At 45.3% G+C, this 12360-nt stretch overlaps 1 protein-coding gene across 1 annotated transcript; it reads right to left on the bottom strand.

Moving 5' to 3' along the window:
- Positions 1 to 10734: 10734 nt before the first annotated feature.
- On the bottom strand, positions 10735 to 11691 carry LOC132251869 (olfactory receptor 14A16-like). The gene has a single exon (XM_059731788.1). The coding sequence runs from the start codon at positions 11689 to 11691 to the stop codon at positions 10735 to 10737; it is 957 nt and encodes a 318-aa protein (XP_059587771.1).
- Between the last annotated feature and the right edge of the window lie 669 nt (positions 11692 to 12360).

Genomic DNA, 12360 nt, shown 5'->3' with positions numbered 1-12360 from the left:
AGGGTACAATGGCATGGCAGCATGTGATAGACGAGCAGATGAGGGTGACACGTAATGACTGGAACTGGGGGGAAAGGTGGGATGATGTCCACTTACATGTTACTATGGGAGGTCTGAAGGCATGGGGGCAAGGGCTGGGGGAAGCAAGACAGAGGGGAGAAGAGAAGGGGAAAAGAGAGTGAATCCCCTTTAACACTGGTAAAGTAGGTTTAGATTGGGTATCAGGACCCTCCACTCAGGGTCAGATGAATCCCTGTATTTGGCATCAGTGAGGAATTTCAATTTATGGTCAAATGGGGAGGACCATGGGAGGGTTTCCCATCCTCCAATGGAAGGGGGTTGCCTGTGCACTTTTAGTAAAAATTTAGACAGGGTTTGGCTGTGGATAGCGATGGTCCTTCTTCAAGCACAGGGTTGGAGTAGATGACATCCAGGGGTCCCTTCTAGCTCTATTTTTCTCTGATTGTAGGGGAACTCAGGAGGGCTGTCTCCTTCTCCAGCTTCCAACACCTGCGGTTTGGGCGCTTTCTACAACTACATGTTTAGGACCACCACCTCTCCATTCAAATACCCAAGGAAGCATGTGTCTTTGCACAGCTCTGCACATCAGCCAACCCCCTCCGCACCATCAGGTGCATTTGTTTCTGGCCCCATGGACTTGTACAGGTCCAGCGAACTTTTCCCAGTATTGGCTGCTCATCTTCTCCCCAAAATGTGCTGCCGAGTGCAACAGTCTGGGAGCTGACCTTGCCTGTGAAGACTGAAGTCAAAAAAGGCATTGAGCACTTCAGCCATTTCCCCATCATTGGTCACTAAGTTGCTTCCACCACTCAAAGGGCACCAACGCTTTCCCTGATCTTCCTCTTGTTGCTGACATACTTGTCAAAAATCTTCCTGTTGCCTTCCTCATCCCTGGCTACCTGCAACTCCAACAGCACTTTGCCCTTCCTGATTTCAGCCCAGCTGGCCAGAGTAATACTCTTATCCTCCTCCCTTGCCATTTGTCCACATTTCCACTTCTTTTAAGTTTCTTTTTGGGTTTTAGTCCTGGATATTTGGAAAAGGGCAAGTATAGTGCCCATCTTTAAGAAAGGGAAGAAGAAGGATCTGGGGAACTACAGAACAGTTGTCCTCACCTCATCCCTGGAGAAATCATGGAGCAGGTCCTCAAGGAATCTGTTTGTAAGCACTTGGAGGAGACAAAGGTAATGAGGAACAGTCAGCATGGAGTCACTAAGGGCAAGTCATGCCTGACCAACCTGATGGAAGAGATGACTGCCCCTATGGATGTAGGGAGAGCTCTGAATGCTCTGTACCTGGACTTCGGCAAGACTTTGGATACAGTCTCCAACAATATTGTTACAAGCAAGCCAAGGAAGTATGGGTTGAATGGACTGTGAGGTGGATTGAAAATGGCTGATTGGTTCAGCTCAGACAGTAGTAATCAATGGGTCACTGTCTAGGTGGCAGGTGATATCCAGTGGACTGTCCCTAGGGTTGGGCCTGGGGCCTATTTCAATATTTTCATCAAAGACATGAAAGATGTGATGGAGTCACTCCTCATCAAGTTTGAAGGTGACACCAAGCTGAGGGGAGTAGTAAATATGCTGGAGGGTAGGCAAGGATTCAGAGACACCTCGACAAACTGGAGGATTGGACCAAAAGAAATATCATGAGGTTCAGTAAAGACAGGTGCATAGAAGGACAACGTAGAAAATTACGCTTGGAAGGACGTTGAGGAGGTCTTCTAGTTCAACCCCTTGCTGAAAGAAGGACCATCTCCAATTAGATCGTGCCAACCATGACTTTGTTCATCTAGGTGTTAGAAACCTTCAAGAATGGCAATTCCACAGCCTCTCTCCATTTCAGCTCTCGATAGGAGTTTCCTTTCTTCTATTTCTTGTATGTAAACTACTTTGCCTGAACTAGCTGCAAATTGCCCAAATTGGACGAGGGGGTGGAAAGCACACTGTGCAAGTTTGCTGATGACACTAAGATGGGGGGTGAGGTGAACACACTCGAAGGGAGAGAGAGGCTGCAACTAGATTTAGACAGATGACAGAAATGGGCAGACGAGAATAGGATGGGGCACAACGGAGACAAATGCAGGGTGCTGCACCTCGGGAGGAGGAGTCCACAGCTTACATACAGGCTGGGGAGCTCCCTTCTTGAAAGCACAGAGGTGGAAAGGGATCTCGGAGTCATTATTGACTCCAATATGAACATGAGTTGCCAATGCCAGACCACAGCCAGCAAGGCCAGACAGACCTTGTCATGCATCCAAAGGTGCATCTCAAGCCGGTCCAGAGAGGTGATACTCCCCCTCTATGCGACTTTGGTCAGGCCACAGGTGGAGTACTGCGTCCAGTACTGGGCACTACACTTCAGGACAGCCTGGAGAGGTTTCAGAGGAGAGCCACCCACTTGGTGAGAGGGCAGCAGAACAGGCCCTATGAGGACAGGCTGAGGGACCTGAACCTCTTCAACTTGTTCAGCCTCGGCAAAAGGAGGATGAGGGGGGACCTGGTGGCTGCCTACAATCTCATCAGGGGGGATCAACAGCAAATAAGTAGAGCCCTTTTCTCCCCAGCACCACCTGGCCTGACGAGGAACAATAGTAATAAGCGGATGGAAAATGGGTTTAGGTTGGAGATCAGAAGGGTGGTCACAATCTGGAGCCAACTTCCCAGGGAAGTGGTCCTCGCCCCTACCTTGGGCAAATTCAAGAGGAGGTTGGATGATCACCTGTCTGGGGTCTTGTGAACCCAGCATCCATTCCTGCCAGTGGCAGGGGGTCAGGCTAGATGATCTGTTCAGGTCCCTCCTGACCCTAGCTACTAGGAAACTGTGTGTCCATATCAGTCAAAACAATCCAATTCCTTACTCTGAAAATTGCCCTTTTGAGAGTCAATTCTGGACAGTTTTCTAAATTGCTAGCAGTATTTTCTTGGAGAAGAAACTTTTTCTTCTCCTTTTTCTTGTTAGAAACTCTTTTTTCACTGGGGAATGTTGATTATTCTATCTGATTTGAAAGGGAAACACAATTCATATTTTGCAAGATTTGGGGTGGAACAGCAATCCCAATTTCCACGTAGTTGTACAGTACCAGATTCTGGTCTCCACCGAGTTTGCTGCTTCATCATTTCTAAGAAAGGCCACGCTCCTGGAATTATTGGACTTCATAGGATAGGCTGCTTGTTGGAAGGGATAATGGATTGAGGGACTGGTGGCTCGAAAGCCATTTTGGCTTGACATAGTTAACTCACCTTCCAAAATCCCCAGACTCACCTATCTACTGTTTCCAGGTGGTGAAATAGAAGGACAACCTAAATCCAGCATCACGACAGTCATGATTTGTATAGAAGCTCAAGTGAGTAGAAACTTAGAAGAAATCATTTCCAACCCTTCAGCTTGGTGTGGAAGAAACCATTAGCTCCCTTGCAAAACTTGTACAAGTTTTGCATGATGAAATCATGATTAAGACTCCCAGCACCAGAGTGCTCACTGACACCTCCTATCTAAAAACTATTAACACTTCCCTTTAAACATTCTCCTACCCTCCTTCCAAATCTCAGATAGGCGAACCTCAAGAAAATATTGTAACACAGAAAGGAGAAAGATCTCACGATATTCTCCAAGAGGGATTTTTTGAGATATAGAAGGTATGTACAAGGTGTTGCAATAGTGCAGTAACAAATGACACTATCAGCATCAAAGCTGAATTTCAACAGACACCAAGACAGTAGCTAGGGCAGAGTACCATCTTAGAGACTAACTAATTCAAGGAAACATAAGCTTCAAATTAAATACAGAGATTATTTTAAATAGTGTAGTGCTAAAGTACCAAATGGGAATCGGTGGAATTAATTTGTATTAATAACACAGTTGGTTGTTTCTATAAAGATGTTCAGTGGAACCACAATCCCTGGAGAATAAGTGACATCTTCGTCACAATAAACCACTTCCATCTCACCAGTTTCCACAGAGCTGCTTTGATGTCCTTGTTTCTCATGCTGTAGATGACCGGATTCATCATTGGTGGGATCATGGAATAGAGAACAGACACCACGAGGTCCAGAGCTGATGGGGACCCAGATGTGGGCTTCATATGGGCAATCATCCCAGTGCTACCCAGCAAGGTGACAACAATGAGGTGGGGAAGGCAGGTGGAAACTGCTTTATGCTGGCCCTGCTCAGAAGGCATTCTCAGTACAGTAGTGAATATTTGAATATAAGACACAAATATAAACACAATGCAACCAAGACCTAAACATGCAGCAAAGATAATAATCTGAATTTCACTAGTAAACACCTCCGAGCCAGAGATCCTAAGCAGCTGGGGGACTTCACAGAAGAACTGGTTGACGATGTTGGAGTGGCAGAAGGGCAGCCTAAACGTGTTCCCCGTGTGCAGGGCAGAGTACAGAAGAGCAGTGCTCCAGGCCATAGCTACCATTTGTGGACAAACTCTCTTGTTCATCACTGTTGCATAGTGCAGTGGTTTGCAGATGGCGATTTATCGGTCATAAGCCATGACAGTGAGGATGGCGAGGTCTGCTGGAATGAAAAAGGCGACAAAAAAAACTTGGGTGACACATCCAGAATAGGAAATCACCCTGGTGTTCAGTATTGCATTGGCCATGGATTTGGGGACAATGACGGAGATGGATCCGATGTCAAGGATGGACAGATTGAAGAGGAAGAAGTAAATCGGGGTGTGGAGGTGGCTGTCAAAAGCTATGAGCATGATAACAAGGAGATTGCCAATCAGGGCTGCCAGGTATATTATTAGAAAAGTGGCCAAGTGCAAGATCTGCAATCCCAGGGCATCGGAGAACCCCAGGAGTAGGAACTCAGTCACAGCAGTGCAATTGGACATCCTCATTCACAGTGCTTTTGGGATACCTGTGGAGGGAAAGGGAATGACTGTGTCAGGACAAGAGGAAGAAAGACAAAAAAAACCATATTTCTTATCCATAGTTTTCTATGACTTGATTTTTTTAGAGGTCTGCTTTATTTTCAGTTCAAAAGGAGTTATGTGATAAAAATCAGGGTTCCCAAAGTGACAATATTTTTCATGATACTTTAAAAAAAATTGATTATAGAGGCATTGCAGCCAAAAAACAGCTAAAGTATTTTATCAGAGCTTTTGCAGACACCTTCTATGAGCACTAGTGAGTGGCAGTGACATTTCCCAAATCTGTGAAAGTGGAGGAGGTGTCAGCACACTGTCACACTGACATAAACCGCTCCAGCTTCTTTCTAGTCCAAGGGGCCATGTCCGTTCATGTGAGGTGCAGGTCCATTGCAAGTCCATGTGATGTGGGAAAAGGGAATAATTACAACCCCAGATCCTATCATTTCATCAATGTATGTGCCTGAATGTTACCCATGGGCAGCTGAGCACTAAATTATGAAATCAAAAATGTCATCCCATAGTATTTCCATTTTCCTAGGGACATAGAGCCTAGACACAGCCAGCATCTTATGGTCTAAGTCATCTGGAAAGATTGCAATCAAATGGCTGGCAGGATGTGCACAAGGCTGTGTGTTCAAACTGGCTTCAAGTCTCAGCAATATATATAAGTGTGGGCTGTCAACATCCCTGCATGGTCTCTATATTTTGTAAGTCATGTATTTCAAAGATATTTGACCTTTTCTTTATGAGTTTAGTCTGAAAATCTTCAGTGGCCAGCAAACTAGATGACTCTTGGCACTTCAGGGGTTACAGATAAAGGGGGAGACATACTAGCAGGGCAGCTCCAAGCCCAGGGCAGGTTGTGATGCACAGGGCAGCTCTGCCTGCCATGCTGCCAACCTGTGGTCATGGCTATTTCCCCCCTCCACAAAGGCAGCGCCTTGGGCTGCTGTCCTGGTTCCCAGCTCAGTTACATTACCGTAATAATGGTAAACATTTCAGGACAGAAATCTGCTATTATTCATGCGAATACTTCTATGCTTACTTTTTCTAACAACTGTAGGAATATTATTAAATGGAGAATAAAGTTCTGAAATAATTTTAATTATAATTCATTATATTTTTTCTAAAAGATCCTCTCTATTAAAACCCAAACATTATGGAATAGAATATATTACTTACTTCACTCATTTTAATGGTTTTGTCTTCAGTTTCCTATGTCAAATCCTTGAATGCCAGGGCAGTTTGATTGATGACCATCTACACCTGCCTCTAATCTCTTGTCCCCCCATCACTGTGCTATCTAGATGCCATGGGTGCAGGTTTCTCGGGAGCGTGCACTCCTCACTCTGCAGAAGAACTGAGAGGAGTTGATCCAAAACGATGAGTCCCTGAAGAAGAGCTGGGCATGCAGGTGACTTGCAGCTGTACTGCAATGGAGGGACTGAAGTCGCAGTCAGTGAGTTGTCTATGGATATGTTGGGAGGTCTTGTGGAACTGTTTCCCTAGAGCCCTGCACAGCTCAGAAGCAGAGTCCATGGGCAAACACGCTGGATTCACAGATATTGAAGCCAGAAGGACTGTCCAGAGTGTCTCATTGGACCTACTGCTGACCACATGTCAGAGGATCTTGCTGTGCTTATATCAGGCTGCGTCTATCAGTGGGCCAATGTGTCTAGGCTTTGCTAGTAGCAACGTGGGACAGAAGTAATTTTCCCCCTTCTGTTCCTAACGGTTTCAGGACCCCCATCTCCCAACAAATCTGCAAGCCACAGCAGCACTGGGGGTTGGCTGCAGCCAGGGGTAAAGGGTTTTCTCTGTCCCCCCAGGGACCTGGAAATCACCACATTTGGGAGCCGGAAGGAAGTTTCCTGTACAGACACATGGGTAGAGACTTGCGGGGGAAGGAGTGTCGTTTCTCTGTATCTGGGGGGCGGGGGGGCTAGCTGCCTTCTTTGTATATCCTGAATGTGTTTAAAAACATTTGCAGGAGCACGGCACTGACAGGATTTGTCTCCTTCTTTTACCTGCAGCAGATTGTAGTAGATTTAGTGTTTATGGGCAATATAGCTTGGTGTAGGCAATATTGCTTGTGGGCAATATAATGTGATGGGGTGACTGCACAGTTTTTGAACAAGTATAAACACATTTGCATATGTGATAGTTTGGATAGGTGAGATCGTGCCCTGAGCAGGAGGCTGGACCTCCAGATGCTGCTTCCGGTCCTACTTTTTTATACAAATCCAAACTGAGCAACTGACTGGGGAACAGTCCCACGCTTAAGGCAAGTGTGATAAATGACAGACGAACTACGACTTTCCCATGGAGCCAAATGGTGTTCCTATTTACAGTTCTGTTTGCTCTTTCTTGTACATGGGCCCATCCCCTGCTCAGCTTCCAGGTTTGGACTCTAACTAAGACTTCCCTAGGAAGCAAGATGCTGTTCCTCTTTAGAGACCTGTCTGCTCTTTCTTCCTAAGTACTGAATGGGGGAGAGCACACCAGGAAAGGTGGGTGCATGGGTAGAAAAAGAGGGAGCAATGACATGGTAGCATGTGGTGGATGAGCAAACGAGGCTGACACATACTGACCTTAGTTTGGGGGAAAAGTGGAATGATTTCCACATACATGTTAACATCGGAGGTCTGAAGCAATGGGAGCAAGGGCCAGAGGGAAGAAGGACATAGGGGAGCAGAGACGGGGAGAAGAGAGAAAATCCAAAACACATATAAAGTAGGTTCAGATTTCTTATCAGGAGAACGTCTTCACTGATGGACCAATGGGGCAGTGGACTACACTGATTAGGGATGTTGTACAATCTCCATCTTTGGAGGTGTTCAAGGGGATGGATTAGCATTGGTCAGGCATGATCTAGGAATCGCTACATCCATGTTCGTCTCTGGTTATTTCCAATTCCTCTGGTCTTTGCTGTTTTCTGCCCGGGATCAGGAAGGATTTTCGCCCCACTCCTTTTGCTACATGTGTCATGGGGTGGAGGCTTTCTTCTACCTTTAAAAGCATTTGGTGTTAACTGAAATCAAGGTTGGGGATTTTGACTGATATGTCAAAGCTCCTCTCAGACTAAACCCCCAAGATCATGAGCTAGAGAGTCTGCCCCACCACTTCAGGTCAGACAAAACCCTATACTTGGGATCAGGAAGGAATTTCAGCTCATGGTTAGATAGGTAAGAACCAGGTTTCCCCCCACCCCCCACCCCTTCCTCCATGTCTATCTGGCAGCCAGTATCAAGTGAAGTGGCTACAGGGGTTGGGTCCAGAACCAGTTTATTTTCAATATCATTGTCGACAACTGGGAAGATGGCATACCGCGCACCTTCAGCAAGTCTGCAGATGACACCAAGCTGGGGGCAGTAATAGATATGCTTGAGGGCAGGGCTATGATTCAGAGGGACCTCGACAAATTGGACGATTGGACCAAATGCAATCTCATGAGGTTCATTAACAACAAGCACAAAATCCTGCATGTAGCATGGAACAATCCTATGCAGTGGTACAGACTGGGACTGACTGGCTAAGTAGCAGGACCTAGGGGTTAAAGTGGATCAGAAGGTGAATATGAGCCAATGCTGTGCCCTTGGTGCATAGAAGGCCAATGGCAATTGTGCTGCATTAGCAGGAGCATAACCAGAAGATCAAATGAAGTGATTCTTCCCCCATGATTGGCACTGGTTAGAGCACATATGTAGTACTGTGTCCAGCTTTGGGCCTCCCACTACTGAAAGGATGCAGACAGACTGGAGAGAGTCTACTGGAGGGCAGGAAAAATGGTTAAGGGGTCAGGTTACATGAGTTATGAGGAGAGCCTGAAGGAACTGGGCTTATTTAGTTTGGTGAAGAGAAGACCAAGATGATGTTTAATAGCAGCCTGCAACTCCCTCAAGGGTGGTTACAAAGAGGACGGAGCGCTATTGTTCTCCATGTTAGCAGATGATTGAAGAAGAAGCAATGGACTCGAGTTCAGTTTAGATATTAGGAAAAAAAAATCTTATCAGGAGGGTGGTAAAGCACTGGAACAGGCTAACCAGAGTGGTGGTGGAAGCTCCATCCTTGGAGGTTTTGAACACCCAGATGTAAAAAAGTGATGAGTGACATGATCAAGTTTAGAGCAGCCCTGCTTTGAGGAGTGTGTTGGACAAGGTGATCTCCTGAGGTCCGTTCCACCCCTAATTTTCTATGAGTCTAAGATTAGTCAATTGTTTAGAGCAGCGTTAACTACAGGGAAAACATCCCTCAGAGTTTTACAACACCACTCCTCTCATATAATGATAGAAGCATAGAAAATTAGGGATGGATGGGACTTCAGGGTGTCATCTAGTCCAGCATCGGGTGTTGGCTGAAATCAAGGTTGCGGATTTTGAATGATATGCCAAAGCTCCTGCTCAAACTAAAGCCCCAAGATCATGAGCTAGAGTGACTTGCCCCACCACCCTGGGTCAGACAAATCCCTATACCTGCAGTCAAAGAAAGACTGTCTCCAGTTGGATCATGCCAACCATGGCTTGGTCTAGCCCAGTCTTAAGACACACCGAGGAAGGAGATTGTTCCACCTCTCTGCCTTTCAGCTTGATGCAGACTGCTCCTTGCTTCTGTTTCTTGTATGAACTCCACGTTGCCTGAACTAGCTTCAAATTGCTCAACAGTAGGAGTCAGTAGGAGTCAGACTAACTGATTCAGACTTTTCAAAATTTCCTTTTGGGTGTCAATTCTGGATAGTTACCTAAACTCTCAGAAGTAATTAACTGGAGCTGATATTTTAATTCTTTTTATTTTCTTTTGGAGGATGCTGTCCTCTGTGGCATTCTGGGAAATGTGGATTATTCTTTCTGATTTGAAAGAAAAACACATTTCATACCTTGCCGGATCTCCCAAGGAATACAAGTCCCAATTACAATACAGTTGTACAGTAGCAGATTGGGGTCTCTACTGAGTTTCCTTTCACATCCATTCTAAACAAAGCCACACTATTTGCATTACTGAAATTCTTGGCATAGGCTGCTTGTTGGGAAGGTGAAAGGAGATGCTACTGGTCCTGAAAGGATTTAGGGACTAGCAACGTGAACATCATTTGGGCTTGATATACTTAAATCAGCTGTCTAAATCCCCAGGTTTACCCATCTACAGGTTCCCTATAGTGGAATACAAGGACAGCCAAAATCCAGCATCACTGCAGTCATGACATGCACAGGAGATCTAGTGTGTACACACGTACAGGAAATCATTCCCATCTCTTCAGCATTGTGGGAAAGAAAACCATTATCACTCTTGCAAAACCCATACAAGGAAAGCATGACTGAAAGCCCCAGCACCTGAGTAATGACTGACTCCAACTATCTAAAAACAATTATCACTCCCTTTTAAACCTTCTCATACCCTTCTTCCAGATCTCAAAAAATCAAACCTCAAGAAAACTGTTTAACCCAGACAAGACAAAGATCCAGTGATATTCTCCACCAAGGCATCTAATAAATATTTAAGGTACATAAAAACTGTTGCAACAGTGCACTGACAAATGACAATATCAGTATCAAAGATAAAAATTAACAGATACAAAAAGATTACCGAGAACAGAGTGGTATCTTAGAGACTAACTAGTTCAGTGAGATATAGGGTGAAAATTAGATAGAGAGGTTATTTAAAATGGTGTAAACCTAATGAAACACAAATGACATGAGTTAACTAGATCTGTATGAATAACACAGTTGATTGTTTCTATAAAAACTCCACTACTGACACCGGTGGAGTTGATTAGTATTTAAACAGCACAGTTTCTATAAAAATGTTCAGTGGAACCACAATCACTGGAGAATAACTGACATCTTTGTCACAATAAACCACTTCCATCTCACGAGTTTCCACACAGCTGCTTTGATGTCCTTGTTTCTCATGCTGTAGATGACCGGATTCATCATTGGTGGGATCATGGAATAGAGAACAGACAACATGAGGTCCAGAGCTGATGGGGACCCAGATGTGGGCTTCATATAAGCAATCATACTAGTGCTAACCAGCAAGGTGACAACAATGAGGTGGGGAAGGCAGGTGGAAACTGCTTTTTGCCGGCCCTGCTCAGAGGGGATTCTCAGTACAGTAGTGAATATCTGAATATAAGACACAAATATAAACACAATGCAACCAGCACTTAAACATGCACCAAAGATAATAATCTGAATTTCACTAGTAAACACCTCTGAGAAAGAGATCCTAAGGAGTTGGGGAACTTCACAGAAGAACTGGTTGACAATGTTGGAGTGGCAGAAGGGCAGCCTAAAGGTGTTCCCCGTGTTCAGGGCAGAGAACAGAAGACCAGCACTCCAGGCCATGGCTGCCATTAGCATACAAGCTCTCCTGTTCATGGCTGTCACATAGTGCAGTGGTTTGCAGATGGCGAAGTATCGGTCGTAAGCCATGATGGTGAGGATGGAGAGGTCTGCTGGAATGAAAAACAGGATGAGAAAAACTTGGGTGACACATCCAGAATAGGAAATCAGCCTGGTGTTCAGTATGGCATTGGCCATGGACTTGGGGACAATGACAGAGATGGATCCGATGTCGAGGATGGACAGATTGAGGAGGAAGAAGTACATCGGGGTGTGGAGGTGGCTGTCCAAGGCTATGAGGGTGATGACAAGGAGATTGCCAATCAGGGCTGCCAGGTATATTGTTAGAAAAGTGGCCAAGTGCAAGATCTGCAATCCCAGGGCATCAGAGAACCCCAGGAGCAGGAACTCAGTCACAGCGGTGCAATTGGACATCCTCATTCACAGTGCCTTTTGGGATGCCTGTGGAGGGAGAGGGAATGACTCTGTCAGAAAAAAACAGCATTTTCCTGGCCACAATTCTCCTTGACTTGATTGTTTTAGCGGTCCACATGATTTTCAGTTGAAAAGGAGATTTCTTATAAAAATGGGTTCCCAAAGGACAATGTTTTTCATTATATATTATAAAGAAAAATTGTATAATTGCGGCATTTTATGGAAAAAGTGGGCAGGAAAAGTATTTTATCAGAGCTTTTGCCGACACCCTGTCACTGCCACTCACTAGTGCTCATACATTTCCCACGTCTGTGGAAGCAGAGATGTTGTCAGTGCACGATCACACTGGCATAAACTGCTTCAGCTGCTTTCTAGTCCAAGGGGCCATGTCAGTTCACATCAGGTGCAGGTCCATTGCAAGTGCATGTGACGTGTGAAAAGGTAATAATTACAACCCCAGATCCTATCAATTTATGAATGCCGGTTCCTGAATCTTACCCATGGGCAGCTGACCATGAAATTAGAAGTCAAAAAGGTCACCCCATAGTATTTCCATTTTCCTAGGGACATAGAGCTTAAGATGCTGGCTGTGTGGGGGCTCTAAGTAACCTGGGAAGATTGCCATCAAATGGCTGGCATGATGTGCACAAGACTGTGTGTTCAACTGGC

The sequence above is a fragment of the Alligator mississippiensis genome, chromosome 7 (genome assembly GCF_030867095.1).
Source record: "Alligator mississippiensis isolate rAllMis1 chromosome 7, rAllMis1, whole genome shotgun sequence".
Classification (NCBI taxonomy): Eukaryota; Metazoa; Chordata; order Crocodylia; family Alligatoridae; genus Alligator; species Alligator mississippiensis.
This window is presented reverse-complemented; position numbering and strand designations above follow the sequence as displayed.

Coding starts and splice junctions, on each gene's coding strand:
- LOC132251869 (XM_059731788.1), bottom strand. CDS start 11,691: ATGTCCAATTGCACCGCTGTGACTGAGTTCCTGCTCCTGGGGTTCTCT.